The sequence below is a fragment of the Pecten maximus genome, chromosome 9 (genome assembly GCF_902652985.1).
Source record: "Pecten maximus chromosome 9, xPecMax1.1, whole genome shotgun sequence".
NCBI lineage: Eukaryota > Metazoa > Mollusca > Bivalvia > Pectinida > Pectinidae > Pecten > Pecten maximus.
Genome location: NC_047023.1, coordinates 13,477,666 through 13,503,669, shown reverse-complemented (window position 1 = coordinate 13,503,669; position 26,004 = coordinate 13,477,666). Strand labels below are relative to the sequence as shown.

The 26,004-nt window shown below is 33.2% G+C and overlaps 1 protein-coding gene across 2 annotated transcripts in view; it reads right to left on the bottom strand.

Moving 5' to 3' along the window:
* LOC117334391 overlaps positions 1 to 23,521 on the bottom strand; it is a 29,677-nt gene extending 6,156 nt beyond the window's left edge. Inside the window, exons 1-25 of one of the 2 annotated variants that reach the window (XM_033893992.1) lie at positions 23,428 to 23,508; positions 23,106 to 23,234; positions 22,716 to 22,781; positions 19,514 to 19,741; positions 15,936 to 16,050; positions 14,292 to 14,439; positions 14,042 to 14,162; positions 13,516 to 13,708; positions 13,096 to 13,243; positions 12,674 to 12,899; positions 12,047 to 12,211; positions 11,776 to 11,918; positions 9,940 to 10,056; positions 9,478 to 9,553; positions 9,068 to 9,123; positions 7,886 to 8,035; positions 7,524 to 7,632; positions 6,566 to 6,619; positions 5,624 to 5,994; positions 5,224 to 5,401; positions 4,799 to 4,936; positions 3,648 to 4,597; positions 3,049 to 3,294; positions 2,346 to 2,425; positions 2,150 to 2,255 (exon numbers count right to left, since the gene is read on the bottom strand). In XM_033893992.1, the coding sequence (XP_033749883.1) occupies positions 2,150 to 2,255; positions 2,346 to 2,425; positions 3,049 to 3,294; positions 3,648 to 4,597; positions 4,799 to 4,936; positions 5,224 to 5,401; positions 5,624 to 5,994; positions 6,566 to 6,619; positions 7,524 to 7,632; positions 7,886 to 8,035; positions 9,068 to 9,123; positions 9,478 to 9,553; positions 9,940 to 10,056; positions 11,776 to 11,918; positions 12,047 to 12,211; positions 12,674 to 12,899; positions 13,096 to 13,243; positions 13,516 to 13,708; positions 14,042 to 14,162; positions 14,292 to 14,439; positions 15,936 to 16,050; positions 19,514 to 19,741; positions 22,716 to 22,781; positions 23,106 to 23,201 (4,280 nt within the window). In that variant the 5' untranslated portion in view covers positions 23,202 to 23,234; positions 23,428 to 23,508. Of the gene's footprint in view, positions 1 to 2,149; positions 2,256 to 2,345; positions 2,426 to 3,048; positions 3,295 to 3,647; positions 4,598 to 4,798; positions 4,937 to 5,223; positions 5,402 to 5,623; positions 5,995 to 6,565; positions 6,620 to 7,523; positions 7,633 to 7,885; positions 8,036 to 9,067; positions 9,124 to 9,477; positions 9,554 to 9,939; positions 10,057 to 11,775; positions 11,919 to 12,046; positions 12,212 to 12,673; positions 12,900 to 13,095; positions 13,244 to 13,515; positions 13,709 to 14,041; positions 14,163 to 14,291; positions 14,440 to 15,935; positions 16,051 to 19,513; positions 19,742 to 22,715; positions 22,782 to 23,105 lie in introns of both variants that reach the window. The other variant, XM_033893991.1, reaches the window with a different exon arrangement.
* Positions 23,522 to 26,004: the final 2,483 nt, after the last annotated feature.

Sequence of the window (26,004 nt, the reverse complement as noted above, 5' to 3'; positions counted from 1 at the left end):
TATTATAATAATAGATAATAATATAAAAAAAATCACTGGACCAATACGACCCACATTCCAATAGTGCCACGAACACAGCAACCTGATTGGTTAATATGACAGTGATGAATTGCGACACGAGAGTAATAATTTATACTCTTCGTGACATTTAATTGGGATCACGTACTTTGTTATCTAAACCTTCATTACCTTTATGACAGGAAGACAAAAAAATCTTATTAATTGACGTTTTATACTAAATTATAAGATGACTAAATTTCGATAAAGTAGATAATAAAAAATCGCTCTATATGAATTAAGAATGGAATATACTCTGGGAGATGATTTGTGATAGTTCGATTAAATTCAGAAATCAGTATGACTGAAGCCTTTTTGTTAGTGATTTATATATATATATATAATTTTCGGAAGATCTACGGTTTTTAAAATTTTGCAAGAACTTATAACTTGGAGAACCTGTATGGGTATATGCACTCAGCTATATATTTATTGAAATAAAGTATTTTTTTAATCTATTTTTTTTTGTATATATACAAAAAGATATTCATCAGTAAGTATTTAGATAATATACCAAAACACACAAGTTATAAACACGGAAATATTCAACAGAAAATTATATGTAGAATTTTGAGTTAATGTTTCTCAGCACGTTCCGAGGTCTTTGGTCGCAGTAAATCATGTAAATACAGGTGAATCATACATTGGGGACACGCTAGGTGTCAGCTATTCTGATCACGTTCAGGATGTACAGTAAACGTAGTCACGACATGATACATAGTGTATGGTCATTTATAGTTGTTTTTATTTTCATGGTATGAATGCGAATATGAGGCGGCCATTTTTTTTCTTTATTTTCTTTGCAATATTGACTATTTTTATTTTCCTTGATGTAAAATTACTTCAGAGGTGCTAATTTGCGTGGTTTTTTTTGTTTTGTTTTTTTTTTGTTTTTTTGTTTTTGTTTTTTTTAGGTTTTCGTTGGGTTTTTTGTGTGTGCGTATGCGACTTTAATATGGCCGTTTTTTATTTCCTACTTAGTTTGTTATTGCATTTGACATATTTTTATATCATATATTACTTGAGATTAGCTATTTCTATTGATTGATGTCTGGGTTTTGAAAGCTTTGTTTTCTAATTGTTTGCATTGTACGATAAAACTTCAAATTATTTATTTTCCTTTTGATGAACTTTATGTGAGAATGGTCATTCTCTTTGTGTTAAATTTTAACTTGAAGATAGATCGGTTATTTAACCACTTATCTAAGCCTGATTTATCTATTAGTAAACAAACAAGTGAACAAAACTTGATAACAAAAAGTGAAAAATCTATTCCACTATATTTTAAATGCAAATGAATGCTACTGAACGTTTGAATGAAATAAACGTATCATTTCACCTCCAATCAATGAGAGGGTCTCGCTTAATGCTGACTTATATTACTTTTTTTATAACGGATGAACATGTAATTTTATTAACCATTTTCCCCACCAGTGACATTTCCGTTAAATAAAATTTATGAGTTATACGTGAGACCTAACACTGATGGATTGATTGTACCGACAGAGTTTAATATTGACGAATCTTTGATGGTAAATTGATTATGACTCCTTATTATTATAAGATTGATTCTGCTTCAAAGTTCGGCTTAACCAGTTACTGCTATATCACAGAATCGGTCTTAGTGTCGTTAAAAGCTTGGTTAAAGCTTATTGTTGACACTTTTCGGAATTTCTTTAAGGAGTAATAGTTTCATCTTCATACGCGGTTATATATCTGTTTGTTTCAATGATAGATTTCTTGGCCTATACAATTTCCTGTAATAATTTTGTCGGTTAGGCTAATTTTATTACAGATTTAGTATGGATTATTCATTGAATTATATAAAAGTAATAACGTTATCTAATGTTTATAATGCGTTCTGAAGTTAAAAGTCTAAATAATCAATACTTGTCACAACGGGTACAGCGATCTGTACCAAAAACTGATGAATAGGTATAGCCAAAATGGGTAGTCAAGAGCTCTTCGCCGATGTGTAAGTTCATTTTGCTAATATATTAGTCTTCTGATTGTGCTAATAAACCTCGACTGTCAGTATATTTTGTTAACATATTAGCGTTATGATTGTCCTAACAAACCCCGTCATATTTACCTTGCAGCGTCCTCCATGCAATCCACCAGTTGTCGTACAAACATGTTCGGGACATATTTATCGACAGTCTCGTCCAGCTCAAAAGAGTCATCGAAAATGATATGCACTGCAAAACGATAAAGTATGTGTTTAAATTTATTATCAGTGATTAAAATAAGATTTTTGAAGTATAAGTGCAGAAATAAAATATGCTTACTTTCCAAATCAAAATAGTCCGGATCACGGATACGAAACTTCTCCTGTGCCAACCGACTTGCACAATGCACATAGTCCAGCCTGTATGTAAAACAAAATTTTCATAAAGTTAGAAGAAATAACAAGGTCTTGACAACATCAAATGGCGATATTTCACTAAAATGATGTAAACCAAATTGAAAAAAATTATTTGTACCTTTTTCTAGACAGCACATTCTATGTATGCAAAAGACGGGTAACAATGTTTTTTCACATAGATACAATTTTATCATTATCATATCTTAACAGCGTAATAAAATCCATTCCTTAAACATGTCGTTAAAATACGCTTAATAATGGAAATTTCCTCTCGTTTCGTCAATATAATAGATATAGAAACTAATGCAGGATCAACGATACAAAATCAATATAGAATACTTGCATAATAACAAAAACGTAATTCTAGCGTAAAATCGACAATCAACAAAGATATAGATTTTCATTGAAACCTTTGAAGAAATACAAGGAAAACAAGACCATGTGTTTCGGAAGAGAAATCATCAGATGCTTCATTGATTACATGATAGATTTTAGATAATAATGATAAAAAACATCATGAATGACTTATTCGATTTTAACTATTGACACATCAATATACAAATGGTATTTTATATATGAATCCACTCATAGTGTAATACATTTATGTTGGTAAAAATTTAAGTTACCTGAAAAGTGATTTAAGTAATTGCGTCATTTCCTGTCGAGTCTCGTGCCACATAGTTGCGCACACATACACCTGAGGTGTCACATTGATTCCCGCGTAAATGTCCTCCCCTGTGTTGTAAAAATCCTCTCCCACATACCGGAACGTGTCAAATCCTGTTAGTTTGATTTCTTTATCATTACGCCTACGCCGGAGCGTCAATGTGAAGTCCGGGAATAGGGCATCTACGTGTGGAGTAACAAAAAGTCTGCAACAGAGGACAAACATATTACATGTTGATACATTTAATACAAATATAATATTATTCATTTGTTATCAAACTACCAGAATACCAATAACCTCACATAGCATTAAGCACAATAAGATATAATATGAATATAAATATGCAACAAAAATCAAGTCCGTAAGAAAGACAATAAACTATATGGAAAAGCAACAAGAGGATAAAAATAATAATAAATAGATAAATGAATAAAATAACTAACAAAATGAACGAATAAAGTTTCAGAAGAATAGGCGTTTCATACAATGTATTATAATAGTTTAAAATATGAATATCAATAATGTCATATCATTGTAAATTATTTGTGATACACTTACTTTTCTATTTTGGCCATTCGCTCACTCTGTGGGAACCAGATATGTGAAACTGTAATTGAATAAGACAGCCACAACAGAAAGGCGCAGATCAGTGGGACGAGCATGGATTCCAATTCGTACTTCCCACAAAACCAGCCACCCAAGTGCCAGTGAGCAGGAAGAAACTGATACTCACATTGCAAGAATATCACTGCCAGTGACACGGGAGGGGCAATGATCAATGGAAGAGCGAAGGCTGTTCTTTGCATGTGTAGTTTACACGCAAGTCCAGCCAGGTATGTACATATTATTCCAGATCCAATTTGAATAAACACTAAACTGTAGGATACACCAACCTCTTCGAATTTTGAGTCGTACTCACTAGTGGTTTGATTGAAATGACTAGAAGCTGGAACAACAAAATTAGTGTTGTTTGTAAGAAGGCGAGCGAACAGGACAGCAAGACCAACCTTGAACGGTGCTACGAGGAAATATGAGGTCTCTCTGGTATCTTGTAATATAGACCGCCATTGTTTAAATGGTATAGTGATCCTTCCGAAAACTGTCCATTCTCCAGACACGTAATTCTCCCACCAGCCGATAGATATTAGTACCAGCGCAACTGGAAGTTCCCATTCGCCGTTTGTTGCTTTTTCGACAGTCGTCGTGACGTATGTCGTAGCGTTGTGCCCTTCAAGAAGAGTGTGGTTGCCTTCGAGCAAAAATTCTCCGGTAGAAAAGAATGGAATTGATGCTACTTGTACAAGAAACGCGGCAATATTCAGGATGATGGTAACTACTTCACTGAGGCTTGGATTTGGTCTCTTTTCATGAACGACCACTTTCAGAAGACTGGGAATTTGACAAACTGCAAACGTCTTTATTAGACCACTAAAAAAGTCTGTAGAAGGCAGCACGCGGAATAGCAAAAGGCACAACCCAAACGTCTGCATGGTTTCCATAAGAAGGAGCTAAAATAGAAAAATGTAACTATCATGACCATCGTTAAGTTACAAGATATAATATCGCGATTTAAACTTACAAATAACTTAAATTCGTACTGTGTTTATTTAACAGTTATTGAACATTGAATGATTAAATTAAATTGTAAAGCACCAACTGCTCTGATGCCATAAAACACAGATACATTGTCATCAATCTGAAGAACTCACCAGAACGAATGTTTTTATTGAAGGCCATTCCTTGCCACCAAACAGGATTTTCATAAAGGCCATCAACCAGCTCCACCCAATTGGTAAGCACATGCAAATTAGAACCATAAATAGATGCTCCCCCCGTGATTCGGCGTCCTGAAAAATGCATTAAACGCACGTGGTTTGTTAGCATCCATATTCTCACAAGCCTTTTCTAATATCATTACATAGTAATATTATTAATGATAATACGTTTCAAGGGTATCAATACTGTCCGCCCTATTAAAGAAATCAATGTGCCACCAAAATGATAATTTGCGTTTGGAGACCTTTCTTTCAAATGAATAAGGTTTGATTGCATAATCAAACATTAGGTAACAAGTTCAGTACATGTAAACACAAGGACAACAAAGCGACATTGTTAAGTTGTTGTAAAATGTTACCTTGCTAATCCCTGATGTAAGAAGGAGGAGTGATATTTTACTGGCCACAGCACAACTGAGGATAGCGATAACGAAGAACACGTATAGGAAAAGTCGAATGCCCTTCAGGATTTCTTTGAATATGTAATCACTCTCTTCAAACTCACGCTCTGATACTTGGAAAATGTCATACGGTCGCCTAGAATGAAAACGGAATAAAACGTAAATAAAAAGCACCTCTTTGATATTTGAATGATTGATTTGTGCATATTTTTGTTGTTTTTGTTTTTTTTGTTTTTGTTTTTTTGTTTGTTTTTTTTTGTTTTTGTTTTTTAAATTTGGTATTATAATACACTATAATTGGTGATTGAACACTTTATCTTGTGCGCGTGCAATAGTTTTGCATACAAAATCGTCGTACCAATGCTCGGTTTTCTCTTTGTCTACTTCGACTGTTGTTGTGTTATCTGTACTACGGCTATCTTCCGACTGAACCCGGCTATCTTTTTTCGGTGGAACACTGACACTATCGTCCATATCCATTCCATCGAGGAGATTTTGACCCTCTGGGTATGGTGCTCGAGATTGCTTATTGAGACAGTTCTTCTTTCCATACAAGTCTCCGAAATTCTTTGTCCCGTCTCGGGGACTACCCGCCATATCTAAACCACTGTCAGCAGACCGCCGAGGAGTACTGTGTAAATTTTCACCTCCCTCTGACAACATTGATAGCAGTGATGCCTCTGATTGTCGACGTCTTAGCTCTTCTTGTTGTATCTCTTTTTCTCTCAACTGTAACGTATAACGTAAATACAGTTATTACATTTTCATCTGTGAAATATCGAAAATGATTCATTCCACAAAAATGATAGTTTTCACTAGTGAAAAATATTACTTTGTCTGACTTTACCAATCACAGCACTGCTTACAAACGACAATGGGAGATTGTTAACGCTTCCTGGTATATTTTTGCATTGAAATATAATAAACAGAATATCAAACAGTATCAGTTACACTATGCCAAATATATTTCACTCGTGTGGCTACAAAAGTGTTGAGATATAATGCTATAGTGTTTTATTGATATACTGTATAGATAAATAAAGGACATCTAAAAGTGTCTACAGTAATATAAATAGAAGATATATTTGATATTACTGAAGAAACGTTTAGATGTCCTCCTCTATTCATCTATATATCAATAAACCACTAAAGCATTTTATCTCAAAACTTTTGTAGGGTTTTTACGAAGGACAAATAATTGAAGTACACATTCCTGCATTGTATTGAAAAGATGCACAGTATAGATAACATATTGTAGTTGAACTCATTGTTATTTTCACTATTTCAGCATTGTCGTTACCTTGTCTCGAAGAAGAATTTCCAAATTGTCCTTTTGCCAATTTTTCAGGAAAATCTGGAGGTAAGAATACAATACATGTACAAGTTAAAATAAATTTATATTATATATACATGTTCATATATGTATAGCGATATCTTATTAAGTTCAACCAATAACAATAACAAATGCACTGTTTCTTAAACCAACATTGATGATATCATTATGAAAAAATTAATACGAAAGCTGTAGGTAAACAACACTTGATATATATTCGCTTTCACGCATGATAACAAATTCAGTCTTACATAATAAATGTGTCTGTAATATTATTATTCATAACCTTCGATATGGTAATGATATAAATGATACTGTTTTCCGTATCACCTTTGTCAGGGTAGTCGTAAATAATTAGTGAGAGATTTTCTCCATAAAATATCAACGATGCTCGTTGATAAAATGATTGGAATGTTGACTTGCTGAATTATAAAACAGACAAGAGGAATATTATCTACTGAATTTTGGGTCAAATGTCTGACATGAGAAACGTTTAATTGAATGGGATATGTGGAAGAGATAATTATCATTTCAATTAATAAAGCCTGTTTAAAGATGCTACAACACATACAGCTTATACATTGCTAAAATACATTAAAGGTATATACATGTATCTAATCAGTAACCAATAAAATCAAAACAATTCTTGCAGCATCCCTATATCATTTCAGACCAAACGTTGCATACAAAATATAGATGTGAGGCACGAATTAATTTCCTCGGTATGTAATTATTAATTATTCACTTTAACTGTGAAAGATATAATTAGAAGTTCAAACTTTTTGAAGTAGTTATAGCACAAACAATGTAACTTTTAATATTGTGTAAACATATACAATGGCATGTTTTTGTTTTCAATCCATCATGAATATTGTTTGGTCGGAGACGTAGCATCTTTACGTAAATACTCTAAAAAATAGCATACCTTTGATCTGCCCATTTGATATCCCTCTATGTTTGCTGTTCGGAGTATCTCTGTACAAGATTCCCGTTCATTCGTGACGTCATTCGCGTAATCACATATATCAGAGTACCTGCAGCAAAACGTAATGAATATTGCTTAAATAGGTGAAAATTGTGAAATGAAACTGAGTTATTTGCAAGCTATTTCCAATATGTGACATTTCTATTTCGAATATTTGTTATGTATGTCATATGCATATTAAATATGAAGATAGAATTAACCCAAAAATAGAAACCAAAATCAGTTCTTATAAAATTTGTATATTAATAAATAACGTAAACATATGATATGTAAACATAAATTTAAAGCTTCAATTGTCTTACTTCCTTAGAAAATCCTCATATCTAATCCTAAATGGATATCCATCTCTCCTTAACTCGGCTATCTCCATGAGACCATTGCAAAGGAGTTGTCGTCGGATTAATTCAACGTCAAACTTCCCAGAAGATAATGTATTGTGCGGTTTAAGACACCTGCAAAAATATTGAAAAATAATAATGATAAACATATAAAATTCTGCAGTCATCAAAATAGTTAATAAGGATTTAATCATTTGAAAATTTCTTTCTCAATGTTCTTATCGTTAACGGACGCTTCATCAAAAGATTTCCTTAACATACTTGTATGTAATAGGTTTGATATCCGTATTGGACAATACTGTAAATCACTTAAATTCCGCGACTACTTTATAACGCGGACTAACGTCTTCAGACATATCTCTCAAACCTTCATACAGAAGTGACTTCCAATTCGTGAATGATTAGAACTATTAGAGTCATGGAGTCTGCAAGACTTCTACATCGATATCCGATATTTTGGTATTGATTTCGTACAAATAATGGATTCTTCTGTCTTATTAACGTGGAAATAAATCTAATGAGAATAATAAGTGATTTACAGTAATTAGTTAATCTTAATTAAAAGTTTTGTTTGCGTAATCAGGTATTAAAAGTTTATCCTCACCACAAACACGTGTGCACAGGTGATATGAAGAATATCATATGACAAGAATTTTCACTGACAGTAGCTATTTTTCGACAGGCTATTCAATGACATAGGCTAATCACATTTTAAATTCAAACAGCAAATCCGATAAGGATAATAAAAAATAAAATTAACGCGCGAATGAGCAAATATTTGCCTGTGGTCAGAATCAAAATGTGCAAGATGCAAATATTTTTGAACGAGACAGAAAATTTTACCGGTTGATTACACATGTCCTACAAGCAGTAGACATAAGATTTTTATAAGTACATGCCGATTAGCATACAATTGTTTTTAGGACAAGTGATGCTATAGGGTATCTGCGGATACAAATAATTGAATGATACTTGAGAGATACCAGAAACAACTATGTTTATTACTAACCACATGTCAGCTAGTTAATCAAGCGGAATATATTGCTAACATTAATGCATTTCTATAACATGTATGACTATGGTTATTTTGCATTTGTTTATCGATAAGACCAACAAACAATCATGATGGACAAGAGAATAACTTACCGAACAAAAAGAGGCTGTGCTTGAGAAAGCTTTGTCATGAGATCTGAGAGCGATCTCTGAAATGAAATAAATTGATTAAAGACACTGTGGTGAACACTACAGAATTTAGCTCAACATACTATATTCTGCATATAAATTAAACTCATATGTATACTTTGAATAAGCATGTAAGTTAAAAGTGATGTAAATAAAAAAAAAGGAAAATACGGAATTTTGAAATACTGGAAGCCGATTTAACAAATAAAAACAAATATTAGATATACTTCACCCCCATGAACAACAAAGCTCAAATTCAGTCATGCAGACAATTCGAGGATTATTAAGATGATGGAATTGTTTGCTATCACGTCAATCCAGCAAAATATATAGAAATTGAATACATTCTTGATGATATTGTCATAACTATCTACCTTAAAGTGACGAGTCACTGTTGGCGATGTCTTGCCTGCAAGGGAACTGGAAACACTTTCCCCGGATAATCCACGACTAAAGAGAGAAAACAATTCAACTAGAGGCAGCGTACACAAACTTCTATAAGGTATTGCATGTATATATATTGGCTTTGACATGACGCCTCATTTACAATATAGATATTATGTAAATTTGTGTGGTCAAAGTTGCCATGATTTCATGAATAGTAGAAATGAGTCAAGAAACAATTAGGTTATTGTACGCCCACATTACGGGGCATCTTCTGTTCATGTCCCACATGTTTTGTAGAGTGGGAGTTTGGTTGGCCTTGTTAAATGAATACGCCTTTTTAGTGATCGTATTATCAATCTGAGTGTTTGGGATTTGCAGGTTAAGTACGCCCATAATCCACGTGAAACGTTTGATATGGAATAAATGGTGTTATTTGATGCAATACATACCTTCTTCTGATCTTTAGAGACGCCTGCCGTGAAACACTTTCGCGCAGTCTTTCGGGTTCTATCGCTGACGGCCACACGCTAGGTAGACATGGTCGAGATGTACACTTACTGGCAAAACTACAAAAAAATAACACCATTCAATAATAATCTATTTGATAGGAGGATACTTGGACACTATGACAGAAATAAACAGAAAATGAAGAAATCGCCACTTTTGTTCGATATTAATATCAACGATATTTTTTTTGATAATAAAGTATTACCCTACAAGACCAGTTCCACCCCCATCATTACCACAGAAGTTAATCCATCATGTACTAAAGCCAATTTATATATAAAGAAATTGATTTCACTTCCATATAAACCACAAAAACGGAAACTATACACTAATGCCATATAATGATGGATTTTCAGAACAGAACGTTTTGTTCTTAACATCCTGGTATGACATTTGTGTGGTAGGCGTTCCCATGTAACGCCTTCATCGAATAAGTCATTACAGAACAAACCGCCGTAGTTACTCAATGGCTACTACGTTAGAATGAAATATCCTTATATGGTAAATAAGAGAATAATATATTAAGTCGGGTATGATTTTGAAATATCCTGAGAATGTCAAATGTTGTATATACTTCTATTAATGAGAATATTATAATGCAAATCATTCGGTCAATGCCATATCTCTGTTTAGATAGGACATCACCGAAAATAGTTTATTATACAAAGTTGTATGAATGAGTTACTGTCTGGTTTACGTGACAAAATATGTTGCTTTCACACCGGATGTGAAATTAATATCAGTAAATCTTGACATATACACATGTTTAAATTAACATACAATTTCATCTCTCAACTAAAATTGTCCATGGAAACGAATTCGGATTTATTTGTAAATAATTAATTTAAATGAATAAATAACACACACTTATATGAAGATGTAGGAATTTGTACTGATTTCAACTCCGTTATTACACATAGATCAGCTACATAGTCAATTAAAATATGGCATAACTTACAGCCGGTAAGACAATGAAATCACTGAAGTTGATAGCCGTGAGTAATGCAGAAGGAACATAATTAATTCGACCATACACCGTCGCGATTAATTTGATACGTGTATATGCTAGATTCCTTACACAAACATGTACAAGAATGAGAAAATAAGATATGCATTTACCACTTAAACACTTAACAGAAAGAATTTAACATGTTTCCGTTAGACTATACAAGTTGCATTTCCCCCTGTATATTGATAGCGATTAACCTTTCCGAAAAGAATACTATCGTCATTCAAAAGAAACAAATATTCTATGTTATGTTAAAGGATTGTGAAATCACATCCATGTTTTAATATTTCACGTGATATTACGTGACGGTGGACATATATGATCTGTGATTAATGTTAGGGTTCTGATAAAGTGGTAACATATGTCACTTGTGGGAGGCATGGCTGTTGATTCGATGTCTTCCTGGTGTTAATGTTGTGTCATACTCACATAATAGTCAAACAAGTGTTTCCTTCATTACTACACGTGAATTCATTTATCGTATAAAAATATCTTCATATTTTTTTCATTAATATTCCGCGTAATTGACATTTTGTCTAATCATCATGGCATGTGGTTTTCGAGACTGAAAATATTTTACTGATTGAAGCAAAATTTCAGTCTCGAAACATGTTGTTTTCAAATGAAATATCAAATTTCAAATGAGACATAGCAAAACGCGTTAAAGGATAACAAAGATATGCTCAAACGATATTGTCTGAATTACCATAACATTGTTTATAGATATTATCATACGAGACTTATACACATGTAATAACAGCCTGCTTACTCTGATATGGTGCCAGTTGGGGACATGGATGCAGTAAAGAGGTCCTTGATGAAGTCGTTGTTGCTATTGAGGAGACAGGAAACAAGGTCTATGCTTAAATTATCTCTGTTCCTCTCCAGGAAGCCCTCGGCATCGTACATCACCTGTAGTGGTAAAGAACCAAATGTTCAACCACTGCCATGGCACTTTTCAACAGAATTTCCAGACAAATTATTATCTCTATACAGAGCCAAGTACTAGTAAAATGTTACTATTATGAAGGTAGGAGTACCTGTTCGGCATAGTGTCGGATCCCGAAGCTTGTCCGCTCTCCCACTGACTTCACATATCTGTGTGTATCTCTGCAATACTGATTCAGTTTCTGTACCAATGTCACGTCGGTGGATTTTGGGAAAATAGATTCTTCGTCCAGTAAGGAGAGAACACCATCTGGTCTCTGTAATTGGTAAGACATTCATCTTCAGATGAAAACCCATGGGACATGTTTTCATGTTCTTTATAATTCTAAAGCAAATAACTTATGTAAAGTTATTATACATCTTTTAATTCCATCATACATAACAAGTGTACAAGTTGTTTTTCTCAAAAGGATTGTGCATAAAAGCAAACTTAACTTGAAAGTTAAATATCATAGAACCAAATTGAATTAAATCAATCAGTTGTTTTTCCTTCTGGATAGAGAGGTGCAAAAGACCATTATTCTATGAATTTCAAAATGTTCAATATTGGATTTCAAACGAACGTTTGATTCACGTTTATTCTGAACTATGTCACCATCCAAATCAATCTAAACGTGAAAAGCTTGTTATGATAAATTTTCCAAACTAATCAAACTAGTTCTGTGAAAACACATTTATGTATCGGTACATTCCAAAAAGAAACCGGAAGTTGTGCCTACCCTGAATACAAGGTCCAGTACATCGTCATTTGAGTGGTATACGATGTCCCGCCACTCAATGCCCTCGATCTCGTATTCGCGGCGTTCTCGCGGGAAAATGTAGTCCATAAAATACTGCTGTAGCTTTTCATTTGAAATATTGATGAGAAACTGATCAAAGGTGTTAGTACTGAAGTTTTCAAACCCAGACATGTCCAATAGACTGATTGTAAGTCCTCTTGTGAGACTGCAAAATAACAAAATATCAACTTTAACATATTTTGAAAAATGGTTCCATTTTAATTTTAAAGTACGATTCCAGATTGTAAATATAATATTTGATTAACACCAGAAAAAGGACTTCTTCTTAAAGAACATTTGTAGAATGATATATGAAACTACCATGCCTTTAATTGTATATTCCACTTATTTGTCATACTTACTGCGATGATTTGCTATCATTATGCAACCATAGTTTTCTGTTCACTTGGCCGACAATCCATCCAAACAACCGGGAATATAAGTCTTTCACCAGGGCGTCTCGGCTGTCGTTTGCTTCTCGGAGGTTTTTCCAAGACTGAATTCGTTCTCCTGTGGCAAAACAATTGGTTGAATATTTCTCTTTATCATTTTGATGAAGTTTTATTTTTGAATATTGCACATCTATATGATATGTCGATTACTACCTAAAGGTGCTATTCAGTTAAGTATATTTTGAAAATCTTTTTAGACGTTAAACGATTATTTTTCATATCTAACTTAGCAAGGGAAATACGCTGAAACACAACAATGATGTATCATTATGAAGTTTGTATTTTTTGAAATATATGCTTTAGTTTAAATCCAAAACCATAATATCTCACCTTTAATGAAGTTGACATTAGAGATAAGAGCTTCAGTGAGCTCAACTTCATCTTCTATGCCGAGAAGTTTGGCAACTGCATGGAGAGGGTATTCGTCCGCTACAGTCACACCGTCTGTTTCCTCACAGGGCATGAATACTATGTTCGCCAAATGAAGCACAGAAGCCAGAACGAGGAAAATGACTGATATATGCTGAAAATATAACAGGCATAATTTATACCTAAATATTCATCGCGGTTCCAGCTAGAACATATTTGGTCGTATGGCCTGTTTTGACACAGCACAACGTAAATGCCGATGAAAAAAGAAAATATATGTCATAAGTTGTAAAATATATATGCCATTGCTACATGAGCAAAGGAAGAGGAGACAAATTCAGGTTTAAAGGTAAGTTTATAACTTAAAAAGTTTTTCAAGAAATTTGGAAATTAATTGCCACGGTGAACATGGTCAATGTGTCTATTCGTACAGTATATATACTACATATACATATTGATGTTGATGTTGATTACAATTATTACCTACCTCATCCGAAAACCCTATGTGTGACATAATCACTGTCAGTTCTCCAAACATAATCTTGTAGTTTTGGAACTCATCCGAGTCCCGGAATACCCCACATGTTGGGTCGCCATCACGCATGATTCTGAAGAAGTGGATTTAATGTGTTTCAAATATTTTTGAAATTTAAGAACGACACTGAATTGATTAAATTTCATCAATGGTAGTATGAACTATCAAAACGCACTGATTTAAATATGGAAATCATATTTACCTGTGACAGTCAGGATCCTCCAGGAAGTAGTATAAGAGGCGATCCCGCGACATACCAGCAAACAGAGAGTAGAATACATGGAAATTCTTCTCGCCTTTGTTCCGGTACACTACTCGGGACTTCTCTAATATATAGTCATCAATTTTTGCTGAAACAAAAGAATATATGTGCTGTATTAATCTTAAACAGATTGTTAAATACCCAAATTTTCCTTATCGGATACTTTTTGTGTTTGATAAATTTGACTTTCCCTTCCCTGAGCATATTTTTTTGTAGAATTCATTAAGTATTTTAATTTCTTTTTATATATATTATGTGAATGGTATGTGTATGATTGTTATTTTGATTTGTGTAATTCAGATTAGCATGTTTGATAACATCAATATGACAAGCTGTATTAGAATTTTGTCGATTTAGCGAATATGAAAGTCCTGGTGTTATTCCTTTAAAAGATGTGTCTTGTTATTCAATGATGTTGGTTAAAACAAAGTATATTTATTCATGTACATGCTGACTTAATCACTAGATAGGAGGCCTCATACCTTGTTTTTTAATCACTCGTTAACGATACAATCACGTAAAGTATTAAATGACATCCTGATCAATAATGACCTGACGTTGAATGATAATGATTACAGTTGACCTTTCCTTTTGTAGCAAGGAAGACATGGCTATCTTATTATAAAACACCCTTGCAGAAGGCTACATTGGGTTTGATTTCACTGGTATTTTGTGACTGCAATCCTATACTTTCAACAAAATTGCAGACATATTAAAAAAGGCGTGGTAACATCGTAATGTTATTTGTCACCAATTTGGCTCAGCATTTCAATCTTGCAATCAATTCATAATTAATTTTGTAACTGAGATATACAGTAATATTAAACGATTAACAAAGCTGCTAACATACATCAAGCTTCTTAATGTCGTAACAATAAAGCAAAAGTCACTGTCTTATAACTTGAAAATCGTAGATGTATATAGCGGAAATACATATCAAGTTTAAGTACTAATGTACATTCAGACATTTAGCTATGACATAATATCAACACAATGCACTTGATGACATAGAGTGATATATCGCTATGATTAACGACTATATAACATTATGGTCTATTAGAAGTTAAGCCCTACTCAAGAAATCACGTGTCCTTGGCAGGACAGTAAGGCTGTAACTACTTATACAGAGGTCACATTGTTTTATGCTTTTCTAAAGTAGTTTTATCATCGTACATCTTATACATTTAACGTATTACTATGTATTGTGTAATTGTGTCATAACGTTTTTCATTTGTAAGTGTAATTTTAACTTTTTTAGAATTGTTAGTGGTTCTGGTTTATTTAGTTTACTGTCCTATTTAAAGCCATGGCCATTTAAGGACATGCCAGGTTTTGGAGGTGGAGGAAAGCCGGAGTACCCGGAGAAAAACCACCGGCCTACGGTCAGTATCAGGCAACTCCTAAAATGGCTTTCGAACTCGCATGATGACCAGTGATAAAGTGTCGCGACACCTTAACCACTTGGCCACCGCGGCCCCGGCATTGTTATTACTTCCTGATTCAATTAAGATAATAATGCATAAGTTGCATATATATATGAATTTTTTATCTAGCTTTTTATCAAAGTTTACTTTTGATTCTTACCTCCAAGTAATGACCCTTCTTCTGTATAGTGGAGCTCTATGAACTTTCCAAATCGACTGGAATTTCCGTTGATGACAGTGGCAGCATTGCCGAATGCTTCAAGTAATGGATTAACCTAGAAAAATGATCAGTCAGTTAAAATGGGTGTATAAGGTCTTACATAACATGCAATATATGTATATAAAGGAGCATAAGAGTTTTGATTTCACTCAATTGTGTACCACTTATTATTGTGTTTTACTATGATTTTATTATGATAGACGTTGGCTCTTGCGGATTTGATGGTATTCTGTCGTTATCATTTATTGATGTGCTATTTTACTATGTTGCCCTATTCAGCTGTGTGGTTACAATCCTGTAATTCAAGAAGTATTTTATTTTTATCTGAATTTCATTAAATTGAATATTTCTCTTATATTACTTTATCAAAATATTAGACGTAAGTTTTACCTGCAAGCACTTAATAATAAGTCAAATAGTTTATTAGCGCTGCTGAAAAATTCTTGTGATGTTGGACATGGCATGTTGCGAATATGACCTGACAGGTATTGTCATCTGTCAATTTAAAGGTTTTGACCTATCGGTTTATACAAATACGCGAATGTGCAATATTCATATAATTTCTGCAGACATATTTATTGCTTTATCAGCCTTATAATAATCATATACACGGTAGCCGTCCTCTTCCGGCCAGTGTATACACAGTACATACCGGTATATGAATTATCACTCTGGTAATTAATGTACAATAAAAATTTGCACACTTTGCATACACACATGATGTTTGCAGGAATGAACGCAGTTGTGCCATATAGTGAGACAGACTTGATTGACCGTCCGGTCCTAGGTAATAATGACTTCGATTAGAGCAGGTAGAGGTCAAAGACAAAAAGGTATACTGACGGAGGTCCGTCACAGGTAATGAATGGCCTGTCACCTCCTGGACAGGTTATTATAGGGACAAGGCCCCTGGGGCTATCGGTCGTAGTTGATGGTGCGTGGCCATGGATCACTTGCCTGAGTTAGGTCAGATGATAATGCTAAACAACAGCTTTTATTAAATTTTCTATACATTTATATCAATAAGCAGTGTATTGGATAACACAGTGCATTGAAATATATTGGTACGTTTAGAATGATGATATACTTAATCATGTATCTGGTTGATCCACTGTCATTTCTGCAAATTTGCTTTCAGAGACCATCTTAGAGAATTCATTGTTTAGGAACTATCTTATTTATCTTAATGTATGTAATATATATTATTATACGATTATATCACTGTGATGTTATCAACAATGTGGTATCTTAACGCTGATATCGTATATACAGGTAATATAAACCGAGTTGGTTCATGGAGTTAATCTTATCATCAAATAAAATGTATTATTCATATAATAATTGATAAACTCCTATATCTCTTTGTCATGTTTCGTTGATATATTATATAAAATAAATCAGAGTTCAATAAATTTCCTCCATCCATATCATAATCATATCATAGTATAATAGAATCAGGGTTGAATACATAACCCGTATCTATATCATAATAATATTGTTGTATAAAATAAGCTAGGGTTAAACAGACTACCTTTATCTATATCATAATCATATTATTATACAAAATATTGAAACATGGAATACGCTATGTACTAGTCCCATGCTTTAAAGCATGTTCTCACAGTTTAATGCTTAATTTGATTTAAAACACCAATGTATAGTTTATCTCACAAGTGAATCCATAGGGAGATGTCATAAAGAAGAATAACTAGAATGGATTAATGGTTTAATAATTCTTAAGCGTTTACAGTTTTCAGTGACAGTATATAAAAGGAACTAGTCATAAATAACATAGTATGCCTGCCGGCGGAACATGTTGAGTGTCTATAATGAGACAAGATACATCTAATTGTTGGACACGTTAACCAGAACCAGGGTAATTATATACAACAGGGCCTCTTAAAGTGGTTTGAACAATACAATTTGCTTTAAGATCTACTGAGTACTCCAGATAAAAAATCTCATTAATTAACTACCAAATCACTATTCATTAACTAACCGTTTATCTGGTATTTTAATTAAACACATTTTGTATAAGATGACAAACGGGTTAATGATGCTATTAAAAAATAAGTGTATTGATATTTTCTATGGTGTCGGATTCTTCTTAACTGAATTAACAGAAACCAAAGATTCATTATTGTTTGATAATAGAAAAAATGGAGGATCTAACCGCCAATGTGTTATGGCAAGAATGAAAACTATGGTTTGAATGTTTTGATATAACTTATTATTATCATTAGCATAGAAATTAAACACCATCGTCAAAATAAATCGTGTACCTACTCCTATTTCATATGACATTGATGGCATTCAAATAAAATTCATTAAAAATAAATAAATAAATAAATAAATCGACCACTTTTTTCATTTTTTATCGCATTTAGCCTTTTGTTTGTATGTTATCAATATTTATCACCTTATAGAAATAGATTCATTTCAAACTCACATGAGACTGATATTAATTATTCTAAAATTTATTATAGCAAGCCGTCGCGCTCAGTTACCAAACGATATATCAAAGCCAAAGGAATACAATATATATATATATATAATTATATGACTGACAAGCTATGCTGTTCAATATGTATAAGCCGAATTAAAGCATAGAAGCAATTAAACGCTAACGAAGGCTTGATAGAGCAAAAGTGAAAGAATCCCTTAATCATAAATCCATCCACGTGTCAGATGCACGTGAAATGAATCAACTAAGTAAAACATGCATAATTTATATTTACACTTATGTATTTCAAATGGCATAGCGCACAAACCGTTCAGACGCAATATACTGTCCGTATTGCTGTTGTTTTCAAGAAATTTACGTAAAATTTATCTGGATTATTTCAAAACATAAAGCCGATCGGTTTTATTGCATTAAATTTGTCAGATGTTATCACGTAATGATGTTTCTGGGTCTGCTGCAAACCTTATCTGATTTAAGTTTTAAGATAAAAGGAGCTATCTAGCATTTAGATAGGGGCATTTTGAATATTAAGTGTGCATTCATTTAAAAGTTTTGTCGCCTCTTAGGTATTAATACTTAGGGCCCTTAGCGTCACTAATGAGCCATACAAAATAGTACAAAACAGCCGTACGGTGCAGTTTAATCCATTTGGCCATTTGTTTTTGTTTTTTTTATTGGGTTTTTTTTTCTATTTTTTTTTCTAGTTTTTGTTGGGGTTTTTTTTCGTGTGTTTTTTGTTTGTTTTTGTTTTAGTTTTTTTTTAAAAATAAAGCCTAGTTCCTAAAAATTCAAATTAAGCCAATAACACCATCGCACCAATTCATTATAAAATTTAAGGGACACTCGATTGTTGGTTTATTCCCAGTGAGATTGTTTGCTGATTATTCACCTCATTAGCTCATTTGAAGATGTACAAACAAATGTTTGAATTAAATGAAAATATTTCAATAATTTGTCTGATTATTTTTCAAGGTAGAACATAGTCTGACATTCAATGTGAGCTGTCTAGTAGGATTATCCGACAATTGCTATTTACGCCAAGACAATGTTTTACCTGGACAATTTTGTCGAGCAAGTGTCTATCTTTACTTGGGCTGATCCTCATGAGGTGTCGTATCATATATTTTGTACTTTCTGTCTTTCCTGCTCCAGACTCCCCACTAACCAGGATACACTGGTTTCTCCCATTTTCCAGTAGAGCCCTGTACGCGTGGTCAGCCACCCAAAACAGGTGAGGGGGCTTCTCGGATCGGACCAACAGATTTTCATACTCCTCATGGTTCTGAAATATGGCGAAGTTAAAATATTACAGCAATACATATTACATATAGTTAAAACTATGGATATCTAGCCATCTTTCTACTGGTACGTTTTTAAGAGTATTTGAGCATGTTTATTGTTATTTATTGCCTGAATTGGTTCATATAAAATTCTTGTAAAATGTTCAGATATATCCCAGCATCAATGGTAGTACTACATGTTATATCATATATTGCCGTTAGCATACAGTTTACGAAATAATTGTGAAAATGGTTCGGTGTTATTTTGTGAAACTCTCGTCTCTATAAACTCATCTTTTTATATAGTAACTATATAAACTTAATCACTTATCAGATATAAATATATAGACGACAATTAATAACACAATTATCAATTATGGACCTTCTATCAGGTCCATACTGTGTTAAATAGAACTGGTAGGACAATATTGACTGGAGCGAAACAAAGACCCTTATATCACTGTGAATATATATTACATTTGTACATACTTATCAGGTATTTCATAATTACCTAATATCAATATGTATTATTATGAAATTGAAAAACTTACCAAATACCTTATAATAAACACATGTATATATTTTCTTAAGTCCAAAAAGCTTCCAATCAATTAAATTAAATAAAAATGCCTTAAGTGAAATATCACAAAATATTTCAAACAATTATATCCTCAAATTCTGCCGTTATAGGGTTATCGATGCATTTGCTATGAAAATAAATAGTGTGCTAGTCTGCAGCGTCAATATTGTAAATTGTTCCAAATCAAGAATCATGTGGAGTCCATATAGTCTGTCTGTTCTAAATTTAGAATCATATAGAGTCCATATGGTAAGACTGTTCTAAATTTAGACATTTGTGGTCTATATGCAATGGTTGTTCTTAATGTAGAAACACAGGGGTCCTTATGGTACCTACAGCCATGCACGTAACCATATCTTATCTAATTTGAACAAGGGGAAATCTGGGCAAACGTAATATAACTCTAAATAGACCTGACCATTTATCAGACATAACTATATATATACCTGATCATTTATCAGACATAACTCTATATAGGCATAGCCATTTATCAGACATAACTCTATATAGGCATAGCCATTTATCAGACATAACTCTATATAGACCTGGCCATGTATCAGTCATATCTCTATATAGACCTGACTATGTATCAGTCACATCTCTATATAGACCTGGCCATTTATCAGACATAACTCTATATAGACCTGACCATTTATCAGTCATATCTCTATATAGACCTGACCATGCATCAGTCATATCTCTATATAGACCTGACCATTTATCAGACATAACTCTATATAGACCTGACCATTTATCAGACATAACTCTATATAGACCTGGCCATTTATCAGACATAACTCTACATAGGCTTGACTGTTTATCACATATCTCTCGATAGCCTTGATCATTTATTACACATAGCGCTCTAACGACTTGTCAATGACAATTTAACGCACATAACTTTAGATAAACTTGTCCATTTATCAAACTTAATTTACTCTATAAAGACTTGTCCGTTTATTACACATAGCCCTACATAGACTTTACCATTTATCACTCATACCTCCAAATAGATTTTTCACACAATGTTAAGTCTATAATAACTTGACCATTTATCACACATAACTAAAAACAAACGTGACCATTTATCACAGGTAGATTTAAATTAACTTGACAACTTATCACATGTAGCTTTAAACAAACTTGTCCATTTATCACACACAACTCTAAATATACTTGTCCATTTACCAGATGTCATTTTATATAGATTTGACCATTTATCACACATAACTCTATATAGACTTGTCAATGACCATTTTTCACATGTAACTTTAGATAAACTATTTATCACACTTAGTTAATTCTATGATATATTGAGCATGTATCACACATAACTCCAACAGAACTAGACCATTTATCACGAATAGTTCCAAATGAACTAAACCATTAAATATACGTAACTTTAGATACACTTGTCCTTTCATAAGATAAAACTCAAAATAGACCTATCCATTTATCACACTTAGTTAATTCTATGATACCTTGAGCATGTATCACACATAACTCCAACAGAACTAGACCATTTATCACGCATAGTTCCAAATGAACTAAACCATTAACTATACGTAGCTTTAGATAAACCTGACCATTTATAACGCGTACCTTTTAAATAAACCCGCCATTTACCACACATAACTCCAAATGAGCTACACCATTTTTCACGCATAACTCTCTATAGTTTGTTAATTACAACATAACACGTAGCTTTAGATAAGTTTGTCCATTTATCACACATTATGTATAGACTGTATAGACTTATATATCATATAAATGGTTGAATAGGAATTAGGATAAGATATGATGGACAGTTTGACAGGAGTATATATAATGCATCTGGTGTTGTTGATAAGGACACAGCCTTATATGAGGTACAGTTTAATAAAAGTATAATATAATAAACAATGTATGTTTTATCCAGACACATCCTGATTTAGGGAAGTCTTATAGGAGTATATATAATATGACTGTGTTATGTATAATAGACTTACATCCGGAGCCGTTTTATAGGAGTATATATAATGTACTGGTGTCATTGACATGGACACAACCTTACGTGACGTACAGTATAACAAAAGTATGATACACCGTATAATAAATAGACAATGGTTTTGTTGACCAGGACAAATCCTGACATTAGGATAGTCTATCAGAAGCATATATATAAGATAAATGTGGTGTGTGTATTGTACTTGTATCAGGAACAGTTTACTAGCAGTATAGTTTGATAGGAGCATTACGGTGAGGATAAATAGTGGTTTATTAATAGTTTTCACTAGTATTAGGGACAGCTGAATTGGAGTATAAATAATATAAATGGGATCCGTGTATGTTAACATATATAATGCATCAAAAATATTTTTTACATTGTAGGCGCCTGTTTAATGAATATTTCTTACCGTTTTCTCGAAAAGATTTAGAGGTTTACACGGATTTACAGCGACTAGGATATCACCTATATACGTCTGAAATAAAGAAATTAATAGTAACATTTAACATCATTAATAGTAATATGAGCGATCTGAATATCACGTTTATACGTCTAGTGTAAAGAAATAAAGTAGCCACATGTTGAAATTGGTGCTTAAAAGAAATGAAGTGGATTCATATCATTAGCGTGGTGTTTTAAGAAATACTACATGCTGGTATGATGGTTATTGCAATTATCTATGATAATTAAAAATTCGTTATGTTAACTTTTTCTCTTTTATATATTTTCAATATCAAAACTTTATTTGATTATCAATAAACATATTCAAAGAATATTTTCACCTGGGTTTTGTACTCACGTAATATTTATCTTTATGGAATCTGCCTCTCAGCGCCTGAACAATGGTGTTCTCGTCCAGTACCTCGAGGTGACTAAGATCATCTGGTCGCATCATTACAGTTGTAATCCTATATGTTCATAATTGTAACTGAAATCAGATCACACTTTTTCATTATACAGCAATCCAGAAAAAGTCCCGTAGATTTCAACTATAGCGTTATCACAAATGGAATCCAATCAACTCCTGGAGAGATTATCCGATTATTTACAAAAGGAAAATTCGCAGGAAATGATAATCCCAATCACATCAATGTATTTCCAGAACCAAAGAAATTCCTTACTTTCTTCTCGAAAGTGTTTTCATTCCTGGATATTGCACACAGGTGGAAATGAGGACAGGCGAGTGGAAGCCATTTTGTCGTGTCAAGCAGACGACTTCCCTCTCTGTTCTGAGAGCCAGGTTGGGCGGTGCTTACCTTGATCACACTTTTGGCCTTGTCACGTGGTTTCTTACCTGTGTTTTATCGTCGTTTTACCTGATGGATGCCTGACAGGTGAAAGGGAGCTTAATAAGTTTATCGAATTGAGAGTCAAAACATATCATGCGTTATTGTACAACTTATATATTTGAAGCTGACATCTTCTGTCTTGACAGGCTCCAAACACGCATTCTCAATCATTGGAAATAACACTTTTAAACTAGGTTAATAATTTTATGTGATTAATAGCTTACGTTTTATTCGTCATTTTGTAATTACATTCTGCTTCGTGTTTGCTAGGTCACTGTTAACAGAGACATAACTATGCTTCTAATGGGCGTATAATAATACTCTCAAAAGCACCAGCAAGATAGATGTCTCTGTCTTGAAATATCTCACGTGCGTGATGTAGCTATATAGGTCTCGCGACATTTTTTCCTGTTAATTAGAATGGTTGTAAACTCATGTATTAAGCTTATTTTGAAGAAAAAAATAAGGCAAGGTTCAGCTCACAAATTCATGCATACATTTAAAGAGGGAAGTTTTTTTCCAATCAAGTAGATAAAAAAGAGCTAAATATATAGCTTGTTCGTGAAAAGAGGTACATTTATTTCGGTTTCACTTATATGGCATTTGTGTTAAAATATGGCATATGCCATACTTTTAAGTTTTTTATACATCAGAATTGCCTTTATATTAGATTGAGAAAAAATATCTTTTCCGGTTTGTGATGATACAATAGAAAAGTAAAGACAGAAAGCAGACCTTTTTTTAAGTAGCCACGACTTTGCAACATTCTTATATTGATAGTGTCTGGAATTGTATAGCGTCATCCGTACGCTGTCCTCAATATATGAAATTATTCATAGTGTTCAGATTGTGGGTTCATTGATTAAAACAACACATTTTCCCTAAATAATGCCGAAACCCATATCCCAGCTAAAAATCGATAAAACAGGGGCATGGAATGAACAGAAATAAAGGTGTGTATGGAGACCCTTGGTAAAGTACAAAGATAATAGGACAAGATGTTCCAAAAGAATAAACTTCTTCTCGTTCATAGATAACACCCGCCATACAAATCTAGGTCAAATCTGGGTTAAGCTACATAATATTAAGGAAAACTAGGGTAGTCAAAACGCGAAAATTAGATTCAGCATATCTATAACACAGAAATGCTTTCTATTACAACTTCATATATACTGTAATTGTTCTTTTTGTAGTGGTTATCTTATTTTCGAGCTTTCGCGAGGAAAGCTCTACGCTAAATTATGATTGCGCCAATTAAACGTTCTGGTTTCTGTAGCCAATAATGTTTGCGCGTCAATCCCTTACTCTGTTGATTTGTCAAAAATTTTGTTTTTGCGCTAAATTTTGTGTCCACCAAAATTAGTACGGTCACACTATACGTGTATTTAATGTTCTTAATCTAGCACTCAAAGGAAATAAATTGATTAAGCTATGGGATGAATGCACGTCTCCTGTATTTCAACAGGTATTCTGACATATGTTGATGATCCCGACTTCACTTTTGGATTTTAGCATTTTGGTCCATAGGGTCCCTGAAAATGATACCAATGATATCAGATTTGTTGGCTTCTATTGATCGCCTATACTGTTCTACATACCAAAGACGGATGCATTCCAATCTGTGTGCTAAAATATTTGTTCATCAATTGAAAAAAAAAGATACGTTAAGTATGTAATTTTAGGTCTTACATTACAGTATATTCAGAATTCATTTCCTGAATATACGATTGGCAAGAAGAGAAATACATGCTTACCTGTACGCACATTGTTGTTAAAATAAAGGACCTTCCGCCATTTTGTATCATAAGTATTACATTGCAGTATATTCAGAATTTATTTCCAGAATACATGATTCGAATAATAGAAGTTTTCGCTTACCTATACTCACGTTTTTGTTAAAATAAGGTACCTTCTTTATCTTTTTCTATTTTACTTTGTGAAAATGCCAGCTTTAGGTTTTTAATTGATACTTCTGACAGGATACTTTTTTACATTCAAGTACTGTATTGACTTTACTCCGATATTTTATATAATAGTAAAAATAAATGTTTTAAAATGCTGACGATTGGTAGTTTAAAATTGCTTTTACAGTAACAATTCAAACATGACAGTGCTTAAGACGTCTGTAAATCACACATGGACTATTAGATCTAAGGTGGGATGATTGAATATTACATTAATATAATTATAAAAGTTTTAAAGAATATCGATCGTTTATCCGAGGTTGACTAATGCGATAACGTCACTACAAGCTAGCCACAGGTATGTCCCTCAGATGACAGGTATATCCGTCATGTCACATTGGTGTTCGTGAGGAGCACCAAGCATTAACCTGAGTAGTATACCAATACACTGGTAGGCTTGAGATTCGTCACCACACTAGTGGTTTTCAGGACAATGCTTATATCT